General features: G+C 46.5%; 1 protein-coding gene across 1 annotated transcript in view; it reads left to right on the forward strand.

Annotated features, from left to right (window-relative positions):
* LOC144806161 (NACHT, LRR and PYD domains-containing protein 3-like) overlaps nucleotides 1-25,104 on the forward strand; it is a 210,935-nt gene that overhangs the window by 127,498 nt on the left and 58,333 nt on the right. The window contains exons 5-6 of the mRNA XM_078672585.1: nucleotides 8,999-9,169; nucleotides 11,147-11,232. Coding sequence (XP_078528711.1) covers nucleotides 8,999-9,169; nucleotides 11,147-11,232 — 257 coding nt within the window. The remainder of the gene's footprint in view (nucleotides 1-8,998; nucleotides 9,170-11,146; nucleotides 11,233-25,104) is intronic.

Below are 25,104 nucleotides of genomic sequence, written 5' to 3' on the forward strand. Positions count from 1 at the left end.
TTGTTCCAAAGAATATTTCTGTGCACTGTGTCAAAAGCTGAGCTAAAATCAATAAAACATAAATAAAGGTTCATCTTATGGCTTCTGGCCATTTCCATTATAAGAACTAGCATTTGAATACTAATAATCGTCCCCATGCCTTTAATAAACCCTGATTGGTTTTTTGGGAGTAAATTACTGGCAGCAACCCAATACGTCAACTAGCAGACACTTAGCAAAAAACTTTGCTTCGCACTCCATTAAAGCTATAAGTCTATAGTTAGCAGGATCCGAGACTTGACCAGCTTTGTAAATCAGAGCCAAAACTGAGCCCCTCCATTTGTCTGGGACTTCTTCCTTCCATAAAACATTATTGAACAAGTTTGACAAGGTCTTTGCCCAATATTGTGGATTTTCTTTAAATAGTGCTTGAGGGAGGCCATTTGGCACTGGTGCACTACTCCGTCTGCTGGAACTTATCATTTTTGTCCACTGTTGTCTGCTGGATCATTTGCTGGGTGTTTTTCCTTTCATTATCAATGACCCTTGTATTTTCTACTGAATTTACTTCTGTTGGCTTTATCGTATTTCTGGTGTAACCTGTCATTGATCCCAAATGCTTCTCCCAGACTTCTTCCGATGTATTTGTAATTAGTTGTTGTTGTTTCCCACCATTGCCTTGATTGACTAGTCTCCAAAATTCACGTGTATCTTTACGTTTTGCTGCATAATTCATTTTACACCAGAACAGATCAAGCTCAGTTTCTGTTTGTATCCATACTTCTTTTTTATAGAGTGACCTCAGTTTTGGTAATATCGTACTCCTGACATTAGAGGATGGTCGATTTCTAAGGACCCTCAGCGCATTGTTCAATTTCCTTTTCGCCATCTTAAGTTGAACAGTCATTTTTTTGGGAAGAGCTGTAGCCGATGTTACTATGCCTTTTGAACGCACAGCATTTTCCTCCACTAGATTAGTTATGAACTGCTCCCAGAGGGTCAATGGGTTTTGATCTATTCTATTTAACTCTTCCTCCCACTGGTCTCTTGCGTGCTGTTCGATCTTTTGTGTAATATTTACAGTCCAGTTTATCCTTCTATAGGTCAGACCCATAGGTTCCCCCAACTCAACGGCGCTTTGTTCGTGTCGGGTAATATGAAGATTGAGGCTGATCATTTGTGGTTGGTGATCACTTTCCAGTCTATTTCCCAGATTATAGCTTATTATTGATGGGTATAATGGGAGAGACACTAAAGTGTAATCAACCACAGCTTTGGATTGTGCCGTAAAATGGGTCGCCTGAGCTGGGATGTCCGGATCCACTCGGCCATTCAAAACTCGAAGGCTGTGATGCTCCAGGTTAATCACTGTATCTTTACCCATTTTGTCTGATCGTTGTTTAATTGCATCTATTGCCGGGATATGCCAACATTGATAATTCTCCTCCAATATTTGATCCCTAGGCGCCCCATGGAAGAAATTCATATTGAAATCCCCTGTCAAGATTATCCAAGGGTCTGGATTCATCGTGCTTAATGTTATTAATAGGCTCAGTATTATCGCTATTGTTTCTTTTTTTTGCTGCCAAGAGGATGAATGTATACATTTATTATCATCAAAGAAGGGATCTTATTTCCTGTGCTAACTGGCCAGACCTTCATTGCTTGAATGTTTGAATGGTTGATTTCCACTTCTTCGATCTTTATTTTTAAGGTCACTGAAACATTTATGGCCAAACCCCCTGCTGCTCGCCCTTTCAATTTTGTTTTAATTGCTGGTTTATTATAGCATAAGTATGCTGGTAACTTAATTTCCTCCTGTGTCCATGTTTCTTAAAGAGGATTATCTGATATCTTCCCATGTATATTAGGAATTCATGATTGTCCTCTCTTGATGCCAAACCCTCTATGTTCCATGAGCAGATACCTATATTTACTGCCAGACCCTCTAATTTCAATACACGGATGTCACCTTTATTTTTGTGGTCAGCGAGACGGTTTATATCCTGTCATTCTCTTACACCTTTGTCTGTCCTGACATTCAAGGCACTCGGCAGCCAGGACCAGTCCGACTTTAAGTAAAGAGTTTTGCTCTCCTTGGCTTCAGTGTAGTTATCAGCCTGAAGGATAATATTGTCCCTTAAAGGGGTAATTAAGCTACTCCTTGCCCCTTTCAAGATCGTCATTGTACCCAATTGCTGATTTTTATTGCCCATTTGTGGACTTTTTGTTAGTTTCTGTCTTCCCCTATCACCTTCTTCATTGACCCTCTTAAGCTGTTTGTCTCCCCCCTTCGGTTTTAGAAACTGTGGATAGGGTACCTCCTTTTCTCTTATCATCTCAATACCCCATGTTTCAAATTTCTCTTTTTCCGCCCATAGTTGATCCGCTACCTCAGCAGTCGTCCATGTGATCATTGTCGCTTCCTCACCTCCCCGCGACGGGTTACTTACAAATGTAACTGCTTATCACGTCATTGATTTCTAAGTATACATCGTAGGTGGGGCTTGCACATATATGTTATAATGTTGTGGAAAAGGCACATCCATTCACAACAATACAATGTGTGCAATAAAAGAGGTCTGTGAAGGGGGTATAAGTTTGAGAAGTGAGTTTGGACCAAGCCCCTCTAATGGCACAGAAGGATAGACTTTTAAGCTTGTTTTTTTTCAGGTATTTGGACTAAAATGTCAACAACGGCTCAGATCTGCCCATAACTGCCTGGGCACCTTCTCCCACTAGACGCTTCGCCCTCGATGCAAGCTCTCACCATGTCAGTCACCCTGTAAGTTTTGTGCTTCACAGGAGGCTTGTCCCCAGTGTCCACATCATGGACGCACCAATCAGTGACACTGGGAGTCAGTGAGAACAGATCAGAGAATTGCAGTTTTCGTTTTTGGGCTTCTGGGCACCTTTCCCATCTCAACTAAGGGTCCAGGACTGGTGGGACACGACTTGGGAGTACTGGACTCACTCAGGCGGGGTTCATGTGTAGATTCAACATGGTGGAAGCCTTTTGGGTCTCTGTGGCTCTGAACAGGAGGCCTGCAATCCACCCTCAGTGTCACTCTGGTCGTCCTGGGTGCAGGTGAAGAGGCTGTGGATTAACAGCAGGGCTGGCCTCTGAGGGCTCAAAGCAGTCCTTAGAGGTACAGCGAGGCAGTCTTGCAGAGTGTGCAGCAGGTCAGAGCAGCAAGCAGTCCTCTGGTAGTCCTTCCGCAGGTCCAGAAACTGAGCTGAAGAGTGGGGCTGAGGGTCCATAGAGAGGAGTCTGTCCGTAGAGAGGAGTCTGACCGTAGAGAGGAGTCTGTCCGTAGAGAGGAGTCTGACCGTAGGAAGGGGTCTGTCCATAGAGAGGAGTCTGTCCATAGAGAGGGCCTGTCTGTAGAGAGGAGTCTGACCGTAGAGAGGAGTCTGTCCGTAGAGAGGAGTCTGTCCATAGAGAGGAGTCTGTCCATAGAGAGGAGTCTGTCCATAGAGAGGAGTCTGTCCATAGAGAGGAGTCTGTCCGTAGAGAGGAGTCTGTCCGTAGAGAGGAGTCTGTCCAGAGAGAGGAGTCTGTCCAGAGAGAGGAGTCTGTCCAGAGAGAGGAGTCTGTCCGTAGAGAGGAGTCTGTCCGTAGAGAGGAGTCTGTCCGTAGAGAGGAGTCTGTCCAGAGAGAGGAGTCTGTCCAGAGAGAGGAGTCTGTCCAGAGAGAGGAGTCTGTCCGTAGAGAGGTGTCTGTCCGTAGAGGGGAGTCTGTCCATAGAGAGGAGTCTGTCCATAGAGAGGAGTCTGTCCATAGAGAGGAGTCTGACCGTAGAGAGGAGTCTGTCCGTAGAGAGGAGTCTGTCCGTAGAGAGGAGTCTGTCCGTAGAGAGGAGTCTGTCCGTAGAGAGGAGTCTGACCGTAGGAAGGGGTCTGTCCATAGAGAGGAGTCTGTCCATAGAGAGGGTCTGTCTGTAGGGAGGAGTTGGTTGATGGAGAGGGGTCTGTCCATAGTTAGGAGTCTGTCCCTAGGGAGGAATTTGTCTCTGGATAGAGAGGTTTGTTCATTGAGCGTCGCCTGTCCATAGAGAGAGGTTTCTCAATAGAGATGAGTCTGTCGATATAGAGGGGTTTTTCAATAGGGAGGTGTCTATCCATAGAAAGGGGTCTGTCTGTAGAGATGAGATTGTTTCTAGAGTGGAGTCTGTCCATCGATAAGCGTCTCTTCTTAGATGGGAGTGCGTTTATAAAAAGGAGTCTGTCCATAGAGCCGAGTCTGTCCGTACCTCCTACGTACAGACATACCCCTCTCTATGGACAAAGTCCTCTGTATGAACAGACTCCTCTCTATGGACAGACTTCTCGTTATGAACAGAGTCCTCCCTAAGGACAGAGTCCTCAGTCTTTCCATAGACAGGAGTATGTTGGAGTCTGTCCGTAGAGAGGAGTCTCAACATAGAAAGGGGTCTCTCGATAGGGAGGAGTCTGTCCATAACGAGGGTCTGTCTGTAGGTGGGAGTCTGTCCGTAGAGAGGAGTCTCAACATAGAAAGGGGTCTCTCGATAGGGAGGAGTCTGTCCATAACGAGGGTCTGTCTGTAGGTGGGAGTCTGTTCACAGTGAGGAGTCTGTCCGTAGAGGATATTTTATACAGCGATATAAGCGCCAACAATATTTGTTGCTGATATTTTTGTACTCACCAATATAAGTATAGGATATTTTTGACATCGATATTTATGTCACAATATTTTATATTTCAATATTCAATTCAATATTTTTGTATCACGATATTTCCAGAGGCGACATTTGGCCAGCGATGAAACTTGAGCGTGTTGCTTGTATTTGATGGACACGGCATATATCACTTACAGATATTCTTTAGCTCTCAGGTGACACCTGTGCATGCCGGGGGGATGGGACACTGTGCAAACTTTCACCAATCGAGCGCGATATCTGTCCACGGTCACATCCTGCGCCATTTCACAGCTCCTGGGAAATGAAATTAAATACCAGTATTTGTAAAGCGCACAGCTACCTCCAGAGAGGTGTCCCGGCGCTGGGGGCCCAAGGGAAGATTAAGCGAGCTATTGCCCAGAGTCACACGGTGCTGGGCTGACCTGCCACCGGCACCAGGCATCGAACCGTGAACCCCGTAGTCCAAAGTCAGGCACGCTGGCCGCTGCGCCACACCTCTTCCTTGGAGAGCAAGACGTCCTACAGAGGCAGAACTAGTTCATGCTACCATTCACCGGACAGCCAGCAATGCCCCCCCATGTGAGCCACTGCCCCCTGCATCCACAGCACAGCGCCACCACTGTCCTCCTGCCCCCTGCATCCGCAGCACAGCGCCACCACTGTCCTCCTGCCCCCACTTCATCCGCAGGCTCTATCCAGCTCCCTGTCGCACAGCTGCCCTATGTCTGCAGGCAGCCCCCCTGAACACTACAACCTCTGCTGTCTGCCCCCACTGCTGCTGAGGAGCTGATACTTCTTTTCTGTAGGAGCGCATCACAGAGCCCGTAGGAGGGACAGATGTGCGCAAGAGCACCCAGCCGTCGGGGGAAGCGCTGGGAATAGTTCTGTGTTCCTACTCCTCTGCCTTTACAGCCCCTCCCACTGCTGCAGGGCCCCTGAAAGCACACAGCGTTGAAATGAATGGCTGCAGGTTACCCAAAGAACTCGGACAGGTGCATTAACCCACTGAGCTACCTCACACGGTTTCTGTTGTGAATGTTGCACTCGGATCTCAACAGCAGGTGGGAACAGTTTGCACCCGCACTTCCTGAAAGTGTCACAAGTGACCATGAGGCAGGGTCGCACTTACATTCTGAGAGTCACTACACAAGGAGGAGGGATAATATTTTTGTTTCGAAGGAACCTGCTGGAAGCTCTGATGGGGTCACATGTGTCGAGGCACTTCTCAAGAACACCTTCTTCCCATTACGGCCTTTCCCCCTCGAGCCTCCCGGCCTCACTCGCTTGTGTTTAAGTGTACCGTGATATCAGGAGCCGGGCCAATCATAGGTCTTCCATCACAAGCCTCCACTCGGTTGAACAAACCTCGCTCGCATCTTCGACAGGGAAATTAAAGCTGAGTACGAGAGGGTCTACCTCAAATGTAGCGCATTGAAACGCTGAACAGGGGCAGGGACAAGGACCTAAATAAATGGAGGCAATAAACGCACTATCATGGGTAACATTTGAAGAGAGAATTTGTTGTTTTTCAAAACTGATCAGATCTTTCTTTATAATCTGAACCTTTTGTCTCTGGAGGAAAGTTCACCCTTTGCTGAATGAATCACAAACCTAGAAATTGAATTATCTGAGTCAGACTCACAAAGACTTAGGCCCGATTTAAATGTTGGCGATGAGCATACTCTGTTGTGACGTTGAGTTCTCACCGCCAACATTACGGCTGAACGCTGAACTTAAAAGCGGGCCGACCACAGCGTGACCGCGGTGGAGACTTGTCTGTCTCAACTGTGGACAGACAAACTTCTATGACGGCCCCACAGACGCATGCGTGTACCACGGGCAGGCATGCACATTAAAAAGACAAAGACAGAGGGCCCGATTCACAGAACTAACTTAAGACAAAATCCTAAACTTACCACTTTTGGTATTCACAGAAGTTAGGATTTTGTCTTAAGTTAGTTCTGTGAATCGGCCCCTGTGTTTATTACCAAATATCAGCGTCTCCAGTGACGTGTACAAGCATCAAGACAGGCATGAAAAACAATATCCGTGACAGGAACTTGAGTGAAAAAATGTTACATTCCGTAGAAAACAATCTTTCATAGTATTTTCATAACAACCCCGAGGTCGGGGTGATTGTATGAAAACAGAACCCACCTGCAGGTGAAGAGCAATGAGCCCTTGACCTCAAATCCGCTATTTTGGGTCAGAAGTTTATCAGCACAGCCGAGCTACGGAAAGCACCGCTATAGGGTGAGACCTAGGGGAGATAAATGCATACTTACCCAGGAGCCAACATTACGAGTTAAACATTGACAACGAGGAGTGCTTTTGTAATCTAATTACATATCTAAAGAGGGATTACTCACCCCCTCCTGGCAAATTCACACTTGTGCTGTCCATCCCTTATCTTATGTCCGCACTCCAAAATATGAACCCCTGAAAAGTACCCAATATGTGATGTTAGAGTATTTCTCAATATACTATTTTATTTTGTGAATAAACACCTCGTCCCACAAGGGTACTGACTGTGTTGTGGGCCCTGGCCAGTAGTATAACAAGGGTACTGACTGTGTTGTGGGCCCTGGCCAGTAGTATAACAAGGGTACTGACTGTGTCATGGGCCCTGGCCACTAGTATAACAAGGGTACTGACTGTCTCGTGGGCCCTGGCCACTAGTATAACAAGGGCACTGACTGTGTCGTGGGCCCTGCCCACTAGTATAACAAGGGTACTGACTGTGTTGTGGGTCCTGGCCAGTAGTATAACAAGGGTACTGACTGTGTCGTGGGCCCTGGCCAGTAGTATAACAAGGGTACTGACTGTGTCATTGGCTCTGGCCACTAGTATAACAAGGGTACTGACTGTATTGTGGACCCTGGGCAGTACTATCACAAGGGTACTGACTTTGTTGTGGGCCCTGGCCAGTAGTATAACAAGGGCACTGACTGTGTTGTGGGCCCTGGCCACTAGTATAACAAGGGTACTGACTGTGTCGTGGGCCCTGGTCAGTATTATAACAAGGGTACTGACTGTAATGTGGGCTCTGGCCAGTAGTAATAAAGGGGACTGACTGTGTTGTGGGCCCTGGGCAGTAGTATACCAAGGGTACTGACTGTGTTGTGGGCCCTGGGCAGTAGTATAACAAGGGTACTGACTGTGTTGTGGGTCCTGGCCAGTAGTATAACAATGGTACGGACTGTGTTGTGGGACCTGGCCAGTAGACTACCAAGGGTACTGACTGTGTTGTGGATCCTGGGGAGTAGTATAACAATGGTACTGACTGTGTTGTGGGCCCTGGCCAGTAGTATAACAATGGTACGGACTGTGTTGTGGGTCCTGGCCAGTAGTATAACAATGGTACGGACTGTGTTGTGGGCCCTGGCCAGTAGTATAACAAGGGTACTGACTGTGTTGTGGGACCTGGCCAGTAGTATAACAATGGTACGGACTGTGTTGTGGGCCCTGGCCAGTAGTATAACAATGGTACGGACTGTGTTGTGGGCCCTGGCCAGTAGTATAACAAGGGTACTGACTGTGTTGTGGGACCTGGCCAGTAGTATAACAATGGTACGGACTGTGTTGTGGGTCCTGGCCAGTAGTATAACAAGGGTACTGACTGTGTTGTGGGCCCTGGCCAGTAGTATAACAAGGGTACTGACTGTGTTGTGGGCCTGCCCAGGAGTATAACAAGGGTACTGACTGTGTTGTGGGACCTGGCCAGTAGTATAACAATGGTACGGACTGTGTTGTGGGTCCTGGCCAGTAGTATAACAAGGGCACTGACTGTGTTGTGGGCCCTGGCCAGTAGTATAACAAGGGTACTGACTGTGTTGTGGGCCCTGGCCAGTAGTATAACAAGGGTACTGACTGTGTCGTGGGCCCTGGCCAGTAGTATAACAAGGGTACTGACTGTGTCGTGGGCGCTGGCCAGTAGTCTAACAAGGGTACTGACTGTATTGTGGGCCCTGGCCAGTAGTTCCCCATTAATGAAACTCACACCTGCAAGCACTGGACTAATAATGTCCTTTATGCGCGCGAGACGCCGTGTACGGCGCATCACAGGAGGAGGAGATTTCGCAATACACAAATGGCGTTTTTCTTATGGAGCTTCACTCTAGTTTCTATCTATATATGAAGATTTATGTGGCAATAAATATACATTCCTTACTACTTTGTGGTAACGTGATGGCTGTTATTTCTGTTGAGCCCTGCCGCCCTAATAAAGAAACCGCCCCTGGGTGTGTCCCTAGAAGGGAGTAAGTCAAGGGCGGGAGGGAAATGAAGATTAAACTGAAGTTGTGACGCCCCTGTCTGTGCTCTGCTTTACTCCTCTCCATGTCTCTTCTCTCCTGCAGGATGGATGGCTGCTCCCTCACCGATTCATGCTGCGAAGACCTCGCCTCTGTCCTGGAAAAAAACACATCTCTCACAGAGCTCGAGCTGCATAGCAATGATCTGGGAGATGCTGGAGTGAAGAAGTTGTGTGAAGGCCTAAAACATCCAAACTGCAAACTACAGAAGCTGAGGTACAGATCTGAGCAGCTCTTATCACGTCATTGATTTCTAAAATATACATCGTAGATGGGGCTCACATATATATTTTATAATGTTGTGGGAAAGGCACATCCATTCCTTGACAATACAATGTGTGCAATAAGTGAGGGTTGTGAAGGGGGTATCCAAGTCCAAGAAGTGAGTTTAGAACAAGCTCCGCTAATGCTGCAGAAGGGCACTCTTTAAATCTTGTTTTTCAGGGATTTGGAGTACAATGTCAACAATGGTGGAGATCTGCCCATAACTAGTATATGGTCAGGGGCGTAACTTGAAGGGGGTGTAGGCGGTGGAACACCCCTAATCTTTTCCTAAAATCCAGTCTCAGCCTCTTGACAGCCCAATGACAATTGCTCGTCACTGTCATGACATCACTGCTGGGAGTGTGAGATTCCCCCTAGTGTGTGTGTGTGTGTCTGTGTGTGTGAGTGCATCTGTGTGGCTCTGTGTATGGGTGTGTGTGTGTGTCTGTGTGAGTGTATGTGTGTGTGTGTCTGTGTGGCTCTGTGTATCTGTGTGTTTGTGAGTGGGTGGCATGTAGGCTGCAAGCACAGCGGTTGGGCCATTAATTTGCCAGCTGGTGCAGCAGCCCCTGACAGTCAGTGTGTAGGGTTGTGAGGCGAAATACAAACATATAACGTTCACTCCCAGCTTTCCTGCGTGAGCAGATTGTGTGATCCTCAGCAATAATGTCAATGCACCATTAGTAAGGTGAGGCTAACAATGGGTTCATTATCTTTAGGATACTACATAGGAGATTAATTGAAGAAAACATATCTTTGTAAAGGTGCACCGCGATTTAAAAAATATGTCTGCACACCTGGAACTTCTCTGTTAAAATACATTTTGTTCAGATTCCATGTCTTTTACTTTCTTTAGATTGAACATAAATATATAGACCAAGGTTCTCAAAGTGACTTTCCACCTGGTCTCCACAAAGTTTTTACGTTTTAATTTCTGATTAAAAGCAGAAATATAGTGACGTAGGTTTCTAATTGATTATGAAACTTGGCGTCACTGAATATTAATCATTGTATCCTGACGTGAGAGTGAGCGCTGAACCAAGAGAGTCTATGTTTACATAAAAAAAATTCTTTAAAAAAGAAAAAAAATTCATTGTATTCTATCTTTTGCTTTTAGAGGTATTGTCTGATTTTTAGGAATTATATTATATAAAGAGATGTAAATTATGAATGAGTCTAAAGAAGGTGGCAAGAAAATGATATAGATTCACTGAAACGCTGCGTCAACACATTGTTCTGAATTAACTTTGTTATTTGACACAATTTATTGACACATTGTTCTGTTGGATCTTGTTCAGGACACAATCTTTTCCATGTTTGCAAACTTAATGTGATAACTAGATAAATACATTGTTTCATAATTAGAATAATATGCATTGTGATAATCAGGTGTATTGTAATAATGGTTTTTAACAAATTTTAAATTAAAATCAAAAGTTATCTTTTCTTTTGTTTGCAATAAAAATGATTTGATTCAGATAGACTTGTTAGACGTTGAGCTTTGGGTCGTGTGACTTGGTTCAGTGGATCCTACTTGGGGTCAGTGGCACAAAAGGGAATCTTGCTTTTAGTGAGCTATAACTACCCGGTCCCTTTTGGCTTAACTGGGGTAACGCTCTCTTTTTTGTGGGGTGCGATCCTAAGGGACGCCTCTACTGCACTGTTCCCTCCTGTTCTTTCTTCATCTCATCTACGAGCGCCTTGAAGCGCATCAGTCCAGGGTGTGCGCTGCACCAAGGCTCCTGCGTGTGGTTTAATAGACTCTGCTGCTGCTCCAGACATGGGTTGGGTTGGACGGCGCATCCTGCGTGGACACAGGGGCTCCTCTGCAGGGTGTGTGCGCCCAGAGGTGGCCCTCAGGGAGGGCGGGGCTTAGAGTTTGTATGAAACCCCCGTGGTCTGACTGATGCTCCTGCTTTTGCTCCACAGCCTGGGTTTTGTTCGACTCTCTCGTGAGTGCTCTGCAGACCTGAGAGAAGCTCTTCAGACTGAGGTCTCTACAACTGAACGCCAAGGTGAGATTCCTGAGTCTGTCCTGGGAGGGGGTTCTCATGAGTTTACAGTTCACTTCAGACCCAGAGGAAAATCTTAAATAAAAGGAATTCATGAAATACTGATAAATATTATTCCATTGTTCTACTCACCCCTCAAAATAAAGGTTTTTAAATTACACTTAAATATATTAAACTACAAAGATTGTGAGTAGCTCATGTTCAAAACTGTGCATTCTGTCGGCCGAGAGCAGTCTGTACTTAGAGAAGAGTCTGCTCATAAAGCGGAGTTCATCCATAGCAAGAAGTCTGTCCATAGCGAGAAGTTTGTTCATAGAGAGGAGTCTGATCCTAGAGAGGGGTCTGTCCATAGAAAGATTTGTGTTCATACAGAGGAGAGCGCCCATAGAGAAAAGTCTGTACTTAGGGAGGTGTCTCAACATAGAAAGGGATCTGTCCATAGGTAGGAGTCTGTCCAGAGAGAGGACTCTAACTAAAGGGAGGAGACTGTCCGTAGACAACTCTCTGTTCGTAGTGAAGAAAATGTCTATAGATAGGAGTCTGTCCTTAAAGAGAGGTCTGTCCGTAGAAAAAAGTCAATTCTTACAAAGGAGTCTATCCATAAGATGAATAGTAACGCTAACAAATGTGTTTAAACTCTGCATTCTGTCGGCCGAGAGCAGTCTGTCCGTAGAGAAGAGTTTCTCCTTAGAAAGATGTCTGTTCATACAGAGCAGAGTGTCCATAGAGAAAGCCAGTCTATAGAGAAGAGCCTCTCCGTTGAGCTGAATAGTAACGCTAATAAATGTGTGTGTGATTTCCATATTTTATTTAAGACTCTGGGCAATGTCTCATTAACGAAGCAGAGAACTGACTGTCTCTGCTCCCTTGAAGCTCCGGGCTCCGTGCAGCTATCCTGCCTTGTACAGAGCCGACTTGGATGAAGCAAGAAGAGAGATGTTTGCTACCCTTCCTCCACAGTGCAGAAAGAGCACTACCCATGTTTTGAAGCGGTCGCACAGACCTATGCAGAAGGCCCCTCCCTCTCCATAGGGAATCATTGAGACTGTGGTATAGATGGACGCTAGAATCAGGGAGGGGCCGCACAGACCTATGCAGGAGAATCATTGGAGAGTGGTATAGATGGACTAGAATCAGGGAGGGGCCGCACAGACCTATGCAGGAGAATCATTGGAGAGTGGTATAGAAGGACTAGAATCAGGGAGGGGACACACAGACCTATGCAGGAGAATCATTGGAGAGTGGTATAGATGGACGCTAGAGTCAGGGAGGAGCCACACATACCTATGCAGGAGAATCATAGGAGAGTGGTATAGATGGACGCTAGAGTCAGGGAGGGGCCACACAGACCTATGCAGAAGAGTCATTGGAGAGTTGTATAGATGAACGCTAGAATCAGGGAGGGGCCGCACAGACCTATGCAGGAGAATCATTGGAGAGTGGTATAGATGGACGCTAGAATCAGGGAGGGACCGCACAGACCTATGCAGGAGAATCATTGGAGAGTGGTATAGATGGATGCTAGAATCAGAGAAGGGCCACGCAGGCCTATGCAGGAGAATCATTGGAGAGTGGTATAGATGGACGCTAGAATCAGGGAGGGGCCACACAGACCTATGCAGGAGAATCATTGGGGAGTGGTATAGAAGGACTAGAATCAGGGAGGGGCCACACAGACCTATGCAGGAGAATCATTGGAGAGTGGTATAGATGGACGCTAGAATCAGTGAGGGGCCGCACAGACCTATGCAGGAGAATCATTGGAGAGTGGTATAGATGGACGCTAGAATCAGGGAGGGGCCACACAGACCTATGCAGGAGAATCATTGGAGAGTGGTATAGAAGGATTAGAATCAGGGAGGGGCCACACATACCTATGCAGGAGAATCATTGGAGAGTGGTATAGATGGACGCTAGAATCAGGGAGGGGCCACACAGACCTATGCAGGAGAATCATTGGAGAGTGGTATAGAAGGACTAGAAACAGGGAGGGGCCACACAGACCTATGCAGGAGAATCATTGGAGAGTGGTATAGATGGATGCTAGAATCAGAGAAGGGCCGCACAGACCTATGCAGGAGAATCATTGGAGAGTGGTATAGATGGACTAGAATCAGGGACGGGCCACACATACCTATGCAGAAGAGTCATTGGAGAGTGGTATAGATGGATGCTAGAATCAGGGAGGGGCCGCACAGACCTATGCAGGAGAATCATTGGAGAGTGGTATAGATGGACGCTAGAATCAGGGAGGGGCCACATAGACCTATGCAGAAGAGTCATTGGAGAGTGGTATAGATAGACGCTAGAATCAGGGAGGGGCCACACAGACCTATGCAGAAGAGTCATTGAAGAGTGGTATAGATGGACGCTAGAATCAGTGAGGGGCCGCACAGACCTATGCAGGAGAATCATTGGAGAGTGGTATAGATGGACGCTAGAATCAGTGAGGGGCCGCACAGACCTATGCAGGAGAATCATTGGAGAGTGGTATAGATGGACGCTAGAATCAGGGAGGGGCCACACAGACCTATGCAGGAGAATCATTGGAGAGTGGTATAGAAGGACTAGAATCAGGGAGGGGCCACACAGACCTATGCAGGAGAATCATTGAAGAGTGGTATAGATGGACGCTAGAATCAGGGAGGGGCCACACAGACCTATGCAGGAGAATCATTGGAGAGTGGTATAGAAGGACTAGAATCAGGGAGGGGCCACACAGCCCTATGCAGGAGAATCATTGGAGAGTGGTATAGATGGATGCTAGAATCAGAGAAGGGCCGCACAGACCTATGCAGGAGAATCATTGGAGAGTGGTATAGATGGACTAGAATCAGGGACGGGCCACACATACCTATGCAGAAGAGTCATTGGAGAGTGGTATAGATGGATGCTAGAATCAGGGAGGGGCCGCACAGACCTATGCAGGAGAATCATTGGAGAGTGGTATAGATGGACGCTAGAATCAGGGAGGGGCCACACAGACCTATGCAGAAGAGTCATTGGAGAGTGGTATAGATGGACGCTAGAATCAGGGAGGGGCCACACAGTCCTATGCAGAAGAGTCATTGGAGAGTGGTATAGATGGATGCTAGAGTTAGGGAGAGGACACACAGACCTATGCAGGAGAATCATTGGAGAGTGGTATATATGGACTCTAGAATCAGGGAGGGGCCGCACAGACCTATGCAGGAGAATCATTGGAGAGTGGTATTGATGGACGCTAGAATCAGGGAGGGGCCACACAGACCTATGCAGGAGAATCATTGGAGTGTGGTATAGATGGATGCTAGAATCAGGGAGGGACCGCACAGACCTATGCAGGAGAATCATTGGAGAGTGGTATAGATGGATGCTAGAATCAGGGAGGGGCCACACAGACCTATGCAGGAAAATCATTGGAGAGTGGTATAGATGGACGCTAGAATCAGGGAGGGGCCACACAGACCTATGCAGAAGAGTCATTGGAGAGTGGTATAGATGGACGCTAGAGTTAGGGAGGGGCCGCACAGACCTATGCAGGTGAATCATTGGAGAGTGGTATAGATGGATGCTAGAATCAGGGGGGGGCCACACAGACCTATGCAGGAGAATCATTGGAGAGTGGTATAGAAGGACTAGAATCAGGGAGGGGCCGCACAGACCTATGCAGGAGAATCATTGGAGCGTGGTATGGATGGACGCTAGAATCAGGGAGGGGCCACACAGACCTGTGCAGGAGAATCATTGGAGAGTGGTATAGATGGATGCTAGAATCAGGGAGTGGCCGCACAGACCTATGCAGGAGAATCATTGAAGAGTGGTATTAATGGACGCTAGAATCAGGGAGGGGCCACACAGACCTATGCAGGAGAATCATTGGAGTGTGGTATAGATGGACGCTAGAATCAGGGAGGGGCCACACAGACCTATGCAGGAGAATCATTGGAGAGTGGTATTGATGGACGCTAGAATCAGGGAGGGGCTGCACAGACCTATGCAGGAGAATCATTGGAGAGTGGTATAGATGGACTAGAATCAGGGACGGGCCACACAGACCTATGCAGAAGAGTCATTGGAGAGTGGTATAGATGGACGCTAGAATAAGGGAGGGGCCACACAGACCTATGCAGGAGAATCATTGGGGAGTGGTATAGATGGACTAGAATCAGGGACGGGCCACACAGACCTATGCAGAAGAGTCATTGGAGAGTGGTATAGATGGACGCTAGAATTAGGGAGGGGCCACACAGACCTATGCAGGAGAATCATTGGAGAGTGGTATAGATGGACGCTAGAATCAGGGAGGGGGCACACACACCTATGCAGGAGAATCATTGGAGAGTGGTATAGAAGGACTAGAATCAGGGAGGGGCCACACAGACCTATGCAGGAGAATCATTGGAGAGTGGTATAGAAGGACTAGAATCAGGGAGGGGCCACACAGACCTATGCAGGAGAATCATTGGAGAGTGGTATAGAAGGACTAGAATCAGGGAGGGGCCACACAGACCTATGCAGGAGAATCATTGGAGAGTGGTATAGATGGACTAGAATCAGGGACGGGCCACACATACCTATGCAGAAGAGTCATTGGAGAGTGGTATAGATGGACGCTAGAATCAGGGAGGGGCCCCACAAGCCTATGCAGGAGAATCATTGGGGAGTGGTATAGATGGACGCTAGAATCAGGGAGGGGCCGCACAGACCTATGCAGGAGAATCATTGGAGAGTGGTATAGATGGACGCTAGAATCGGGGAGGGGCCACACAGACCTATGCAGAAGAGTCATTGGAGAGTGGTATAGATGGACGCTAGAGTTAGGGAGGGGACACACAGACCTATGCAGGTGAATCATTGGAGAGTGGTATAGATGTATGCTAGAATCAGGGGGGGCCACACAGACCTATGCAGGAGAATCATTGGAGAGTGGAATAGAAGGACTAGAATCAGGGAGGGGCCACACAGACCTATGCAGGAGAATCATTGGAGAGTGGTATAGATGGACGCTAGAATCAGGAAGGGGCCACACAGACCTATGCAGAAGAGTCATTGGAGAGTGGTATAGATGGACGCTAGAGTTAGGGAGGGGCCGCACAGACCTATGCAGGTGAATCATTGGAGTGTGGTATAGATGGACGCTAGAATCAGGGAGGGGCCACACAGACCTATGCAGAAGAGTCATTGGAGAGTGGTATAGATGGACGCTAGAATCAGGGAGGGGCCGCACAGACCTATGCAGGAGAATCATTGGAGAGTGGTATATATGGATGCCAGAATCAGGGAGGGGCCGCACTGACCTATGCAAGAGAATCATTGGAGAGTGGTATAGATGGACGCTAGAATCAGTGAGGGGCCGCACAGACCTATGCAGGAGAATCATTGGAGAGTGGTATAGATGGACGCTAGAATCAGAGAGGGGCCGCACAGACCTGTGCAGGAGAATCATTGGAGAGTGGTATAGATGGATGCTAGAATCAGGGAGGGGCCGCACAGAACTATGCAGGAGAATCATTGGAGAGTGGTATTGATGGACGCTAGAATCAGGGAGGGGCCACACAGACCTATGCAGGAGAATCATTGGAGTGTGGTATAGATGGATGCTAGAATCAGGGAGGGGCTGCACAGACCTATGCAGGAGAATCTTTGGAGAGTGGTATAGATGGATGCTAGAATCAGGGAGGGGCCACACAGACCTATGCAGGAGAATCATTGGGACCGTGGTATTGATGGACGCTAGAATCAGTGAGGGGCCGCACAGACCTATGCAGGAGAATCATTGGAGAGTGGTATAGATGGACGCTAGAATCAGTGAGGGGCCGCACAGACCTATGCAGGAGAATCATTGGAGAGTGGTATAGATGGACGCTAGAATCAGGGAGGGGCCGCACAGACCTGTGCAGGAGAATCATTGGAGAGTGGTATTGATGGATGCTAGAATCAGGGAGGGGCCGCACAGAACTATGCAGGAGAATCATTGGAGAGTGGTATAGATGGATGCTAGAATCAGGGAGGGGCCGCACAGAACTATGCAGGAGAATCATTGGAGAGTGGTATTGATGGACGCTAGAATCAAGGAGGGGCCACACAGACCTATGCAGGAGAATCATTGGAGTGTGGTATAGATGGATGCTAGAATCAGGGAGGGGCCGCACAGACCTATGCAGGAGAATCTTTGGAGAGTGGTATAGATGGATGCTAGAATCAGGGAGGGGCCACAGAAGACCTATGCAGGAGAATCATTGGAGAGTGGTATAGATGGACGCTAGAATCAGGGAGGGGTCACACAGACCTATGCAGGAGAATCATTGGAGTGTGGTATAGATGGACGCTAGAATCAGGGTGAGGCCACACAGACCTATGCAGGAGAATCATTGAGACTGTGGTATAGATTGACACTAGAGTTAGGGAGGGGCCGCACAGACCTATGCTGGAGAATCATTGGAGAGTGGTATAGATGGACGCTAGAATCAGGGAGGGGCCACACAGACCTATGCAGGAGAATCATTGGGGAGTGGTATAGATGGACGCTTGAGTTAAGGAGGGGCCACACAGACCTATGCAGGAGAATCATTGGAGAGTGGTATAGATGGATGCTAGAATCAGGGAGGGGCCCCACAGACCTATTCAGGAGAATCATTGGGGAGTGGTATAGATGGACGCTAGAATCAGGGAGGGGCTGCACAGACCTATGCAGGAGAATCATTGGGGAGTGGTATAGATGGACGCTAGAATCAGGGAGGGGCCCCACAAGCCTATGCAGGAGAATCATTGGAGAGTGGTATAGATGGACGCTAGAATCAGGGAGGGGCCGCACAGACCTATGCAGGAGAATCATTGGAGAGTGGTATAGATGGATGCTAGAATCAGGGAGGGGCCGCACAGACCTGTGCAGGAGAATCATTGGGGAGTGGTATAGATGAACGCTAGAATCAGGGAGGGGCCACACAGGTCTATGCCGGAGAATCATTGGAGAGTGGTATAGATGGATGCTAGAATCAGGGAGGGGGCACACACACCTATGCAGGAGAATCATTGGAGAGTGGTATAGAAGGACTAGAATCAGGGAGGGGCCACACAGACCTATGCAGGAGAATCATTGGAGAGTGGTATAGAAGGACTAGAATCAGGGAGGGGCCACACAGACCTATGCAGGAGAATCATTGGAGAGTGGTATAGAAGGACTAGAATCAGGGAGGGGCCACACAGACCTATGCAGGAGAATCATTGGAGAGTGGTATAGATGGACTAGAATCAGGGACGGGCCACACATACCTATGCAGAAGAGTCATTGGAGAGTGGTATAGATGGACGCTAGAATCAGGGAGGGGCCCCACAAGCCTATGCAGGAGAATCATTGGGGAGTGGTATAGATGGACGCTAGAATCAGGGAGGGGCCGCACAGACCTATGCAGGAGAATCATTAGAGAGTGGTATAGATGGACGCTAGAATCGGGGAGGGGCCACACAGACCTATGCAGAAGTGTCATTGGAGAGTGGTATAGATGGACGCTAGAGTTAGGGAGGGGACACACAGACCTATGCAGGTGAATCATTGGAGAGTGGTATAGATGGATGCTAGAATCAGGGGGGGGGCACACAGACCTATGCAGGAGAATCATTGGAGAGTGGAATAGAAGGACTAGAATCAGGGAGGGGCCACACAGACCTATGCAGGAGAATCATTGGAGAGTGGTATAGATGGACGCTAGAATCAGGGAGGGGCCACACAGACCTATGCAGGTGAATCATTGGAGTGTGGTATAGATGGACGCTAGAATCAGGGAGGGGCCGCACAGACCTATGCAGGAGAATCATTGGAGAGTGGTATAGATGGACGCTAGAATCAGTGAGGGGCCGCACAGACCTATGCAGGAGAATCATTGGAGAGTGGTATAGATGGACGCTAGAATCAGTGAGGGTCCGCACAGACCTATGCAGGAGAATCATTGGAGAGTGGTATAGATGGACGCTAGAATCAGTGAGGGGCCGCACAGACCTATGCAGGAGCATCATTGGAGAGTGGTATAGATGGACGCTAGAATCAGGGAGGGGCCGCACAGACCTGTGCAGGAGAATCATTGGAGAGTGGTATAGATGGATGCTAGAATCAGGGAGGGGCCGCACAGAACTATGCAGGAGAATCATTGGAGAGTGGTATTGATGGACGCTAGAATCAGGGAGGGGCCACACAGACCTATGCAGGAGAATCATTGGAGTGTGGTATAGATGGATGCTAGAATCAGGGAGGGGCCGCACAGACCTATGCAGGAGAATCATTGGAGAGTGGTATAGATGGATGCTAGAATCAGGGAGGGGCCACACAGACCTATGCAGGAGAATCATTGGGACCGTGGTATTGATGGATGCTAGAATCAGGGAGGGGTCACACAGACCTATGCAGGAGAATCATTGGAGTGTGGTATAGATGGACGCTAGAATCAGGGTGAGGCCACACAGACCTATGCAGGAGAATCATTGAGACTGTGGTATAGATTGACGCTAGAGTTAGGGAGGGGCCGCACAGACCTATGCTGGAGAATCATTGGAGAGTGGTATAGATGGACGCTAGAATCAGGGAGGGGCCACACAGACCTATGCAGGAGAATTATTGGGGAGTGGTATAGATGGAGGGGCTGCCCGAAAGCGCCGGTGCTGGGTCTCTCGGTAGGAGATAGCAGCGCGTCTCTCAGCGCGTCAGGAAGGCGGGGCTGCTGCCAGCGGGGTCTGCTCTGCTTCTGGGCTTCGGCAAGTATGGCTGCTCCGTCTCGTCACCACGCGTGTGTTTGCATAGGGCAAGATCGGCAATATTTATACCTTAAATGTGCCGAGATTGACGTAAGGATGGACATAGATGCGTCAATAAAGATGTCATACGACTTGCTCGTTAGCACATTCTTTTACTGAAGTTCTCTGTGAAATCAAAACAATGGCCGCACGGATTTTCCAGGTTGTCATAGGTTTGATTTGTTATGAGAACGTCGTATGCCTTATCAGGGGCTGGAGGAATGTCGCTTGTCTAATTAGATCTCAAGCGTTATGACCTAATCAGATAACACGTTCCTGTGCCGTAGTGTGACTGCGTCAGATAACGGTATCTGCATCATGGGGGCTTTTCTTGCCTCATGGGCTGACTGTTAGTTAACTTGATAGTTAGTTTAACCAGAATAGGGTCAGGAATAGGGGGATCGATTCAGAACCTATAGGAATACATGACACCCACTCCACGCTAACTATGGTCATATTTACTAATCTATGCATAGTATAACATAGTACAACATACTATAGAGTATAGTGTATATCTCACCACCCCAAAATACATAAATGCATTTTGAAATTTTCAAATATACTGAAAAATTGCAGTCATATATATTGTATGCACTTAAGCTATGAATTAAACGCTAAAGTAAACACGCATTTGTAGACATTATTGCTTATTTGGTATATGAGAAATACACATGAAATGGCTCTTAATATGGCTATACAGAAAGAAAGTTCGAGACCATTTCATCACATGATAAAATATTTGTGAACATACCAGCGGGCAACTAAAGTTTATAAAGTATCTAAAAATAGAAATCTTAGTTCTCTAGGAATAGTTTCTTACTTTAAGCAGAAGATAAGTGTCCCGAAAATTTTGTAAAAAATAATTTGGGGCTGCTAAAAAATTGCTGTCCGTGAACTGGTGGGAAAAATTGTTCATGTGACTTTATTTTTAAAGTTGAAGGCCGAATTCAGGGAACGCCGTGTGCGAGCTTGCTCAAAAGTCTCTATTTCTGTTCTGGAGAGAACATCATATCATTAAGGCTTTCGAAAAAACTGTCAACAGCTTCATGGGAAAGTTCCACTAAGTCGGAAATAGGTGTAACCATGCATTCGTGCGCATGATTGTCTCCATTGACATTCTGATTCGCATTGCTGACAGAAGGTCGTACCTGATTAATGCTGCTTTCATCTTGAACTTCACTACTCTTCAATCGTAGTGGTGAAGACTCCACGAATGCCGTCATCAGGATTGGCAGCCTTTGAGGGCAGCACAAAGCGTGAACCTTGGTAGGAACCAACAATGTATCTGCATCCACTGGCGCATCCGATTGTAGCGTCAGACAGGTGTCTAACACGCATTCTTCTCCGCATAGCAGACATCTCAATACAGGTAAAACACATCTTTGCCACATTGGTCGAAATGATAGAAACCAAGTCATGTTCAGGTCTCTAAGCCGGGATAGTCCCAGGATTTTTGATATCCGGTCCCGGTATCCAATGGCTAGGATTGTATCTTCCATTGTCGCGAGAGTTTGATCTGTGACATGGGTTGCCATAACGAAAAATAAGGACTAAGAATAGGATTCCTGCAATTAGTCCCAGGATCAGGGGAAGTCCGCCAAAAATCGAATGGACTAAATCTGGAAAAATACCCAGTATGGCTTTGAATGGTGTTAATGCCATCGAAAATACTGTCTTAAATACCTTTGAGACCCCAGTGGTATCAGAAATATTTAAGATTTCGCTCAGGATTTCCGCGAAATGTACGGGGGAATTAGTCGATAATAATGTATGTATCTCTGCAGTCGTCCTTGCGACTTGTAGATCATACGTTTCTTTTGATGACGTGAGCCTTGTAGGCGTCTGAAGAAGCACTGTTTTCATTCTGCTTAAAGTATCTATTCGAATAGAAGTAATTTTCAAACTGGGCCATGCCCTTGCCTCCCTGTCTGGAAAGGAGCTGGGGAACAAAGAACGTCCACAGCACTTGACCTTCGCAGTCGTAGTGACTAGATAAGGAGTCCCGGGCATAAGACTACAACATTTGCGGTCTACAATAAGAATGTAACTCCCATTATAGAGTCTTTGAAAGAATGGTTCTATTTCGGTTGCAGGTGCGCCTTGCTGGTGACATGAAAGGTTGTATGAATTCCCTTCACAGGCTCCATGCAAACTAATTCCGTTACACAGAAGCGTGCCGCTTAGTGACATAGCACAATTGTTGTCACTAAGAAACACTTTCTGTCCTTTATTACTGACACATGCATGCGAATAGGGCAGGTTCCAAGTTGTTTTAAGGTACCCCTTTCCCAATTTCTCGTACATGCCAGCCTGTATATATTTTTGGCAGTATTGAAACCAGAAGGTTGAGATTGGAATATTTATGATTCCGTGGATTATCCATTCACTGACAGGTCGTTCTGACATTGTCATTGGTAATCTTTCTAGTTTTTCAATGCTCAAGATTGTATAATCAGCACCCTTTTGCGCCATACCGATTTGTCTATCAGTAAGGTTAAAGATTTGGAATAGTGACGTTGTGTTGATTAAACGCCAAGGCACATAGCCTGAACGCAGATTTTGTAACGTCCAGCCAAGCTGTACAATAGAACGCAATTGTGACTGACCATGTTGTAATAACAGTAAGTCTTGCGATAATATATCGATTGCTGAAGACACAATGCTGTCCAATGAAAAAATTCTGGAGGACAGAGTCATTAACCCATTGTCCACTACAGAAAGTGATTTTTCCAAATTAATACGGTCAATTTCCCGTATTCTCTCTGCTGTTTCAATTTGATTAACCTTCCAGGCCTCATTGTATGCTGCATATACAGAGGCTGCTATGAAACGCTTTTGACGCTGTTTGCGTGGTCCCATTATGAAATCACGCAAGTCAGCACCATCAGTAAGTAAAGTTAGGTGTTGCTTAATTTCAGGCAGTGTGGAAGTTTGTAGCCACTGAAGGCATAATTTGCCCACACTGTAGGTTGTTATTATCCCTGGGTGATGTCTTTGGGGATATCTAGTGTCTGGCCTGGTAATTTTGAACCCCTGTCTGTTTTTCAGGAATCTGTCTTGACAGTTATTTGTATCTGTGGGCCAGAGCAACCATTGTTTCCAATTAGGATGTGTTCTGTTTTGGTTTAATTTATGGTTTACGTCTATCTCTTCATCCGTATTAGAGCTATTGCTAAACATTGTTGGCTTTGGAATAGAGGGTTTATTTAAATCTTTGATTTTGGCTAGGCCAAGACAGGTGGTTTGTTGAACAGTGTCATTTAAAAATATCATTTGTTCTGGGATCATGCAAGCTCTAAACAAAGCTTCTAAACCCTGTACTTGCCATTCTTTTGTACCCCAAACACTTTTTAAATCAACATTTTTGTCCCAATAATTAAATCCTAAAGTATTCATTTCCTCGAAGAATGAATCTGAATATATCAACTTTGTGTTGGTTATCATGGTTTTCATCCCTGTCTTGTTTGACAATTTATAATAAAATGTTTCAGCATTACTTGTGTTAAAACCGGAAAAATATGAATATTTGTCGTAAACAGTTCTTGAGCTCCCTTTTGGAGGTGTTGCACAATGTTCCCATTGATTATAATTTAAAACATTTCTAGGTTGTGCAGATTTATGTAAAAAATGGTTACCATAGTGGTTATAGCAATACATACTATCATAATTTGTAGAACCTTGCAAATAATCATTTTTTGTAAATTTAGCAGACATTACTAAGTCAGACATCATGTTATTAATGCTTTCGAAGTCCCAATCATCAGCAAATGAGTTTGGTTTTGCAAAGTCACTCAAGGAGATCTTGATTTGGTGTGGGTATTTCAGGATCTCGACCGGACCATAAATTTCATAGTCAGTGTTGTCCCAGGCTACCCCACCAGGTATAGGATTGGCTGTGAAGTTGGCTGAAGAAAGTTCTCTTTTCTCGACGTGTGAAGATGTGTGTGGTTTGAGGACCAAGTTGATGTTCTGACTTGCTGTGTCCATTTTAGCATATTTTCCCTCAATGAAGCGTCCCAAAGTTAATACCATGATGAGCCAAAGTATGAGGATAAATGCACCAAAACCCACCCAAAATTCAATCCATGGAGAAATCAGATATGTTTCTTTCAGTTGGTTCAAAAGTTCCTTAGCTTTGTCTTTGAAGGATTTTGATGATGGCTGTGTCTTTGATTCACTGAGGCTTTCAGAGGAATCATCGAAGTTGATGAAGTAGCCGGATGCAGTTCTGTCAATTGTTCCAATTGCTTCAGGATTTTTGTTTCTTGCATTTTCACTTGGTACTTCATTATAGATTGGTGTGTCTCTGCTAAATGTTTTTATTTGGGTTTTCAGAGGTCTGAGTTCTATTGCATCGTTGCATAGTCCTTGTTGTTCTTCTATAGGCGTTTCGAATGTGATGAGCCTCTTTGTTAGGACCTCTGTACTGGTAGCAAACCTTGGTGTTCTGCTACTTATTGGGAGTCCACTTGGCCTACTGTTTGTTATCGGCCACATGTTGTGGTTTTACCAGGTCGATGGATACAACTCGGTTCTCCTTTTTACCAGCAAGTGGCGGTAGTACAACTGATCTTGTCCCGTTGACAGACAAGACAGGAACTGCTTTTCTGTAAGAAGGCCCAAATTCCTTCTTTACCGCAATCTTCTCCCTGACTAGATCCCCGACTTTTGGAATCCAGACAGGTCTTGCTGGGACAGGTGGTGATTCTTCAGTGGTTGTTGGCTGTTGTTTCAACTGTATGTTGCTCAGGTCTTTCCTTGTTTTGTTTAAGTCCTGCAAAATAGCCAAACGGTCTTTGACATCAAAGCTTTTTTCTTTAACCACTGAAGTCTGACTGTCGAGGTCAGAGATAATCATTCTAGTTCCAAATAATAATTCGTACGGACTGAATCCCTTCAGAGAATTTCTTGGCAAGGTATTTAGACTACGTTGGACACTTATTAGATGTTTGACCCACCCAGCTCCCGAACCTAATACCTTTGCCGTTATAGATTGCTTTATGTCACGGTTTTTTCTTTCAACAATTCCGTTCCCCTCAGGGTGAAATGGACAAGAGTACCGCAATTGCACGCCCATGCTGACCATGGCCTCCTTATAAGCCCGAGAGC

This window comes from Lissotriton helveticus (assembly GCF_964261635.1).
Source record: "Lissotriton helveticus chromosome 1_1 unlocalized genomic scaffold, aLisHel1.1 SUPER_1_unloc_50, whole genome shotgun sequence".
NCBI lineage: Eukaryota > Metazoa > Chordata > Amphibia > Caudata > Salamandridae > Lissotriton > Lissotriton helveticus.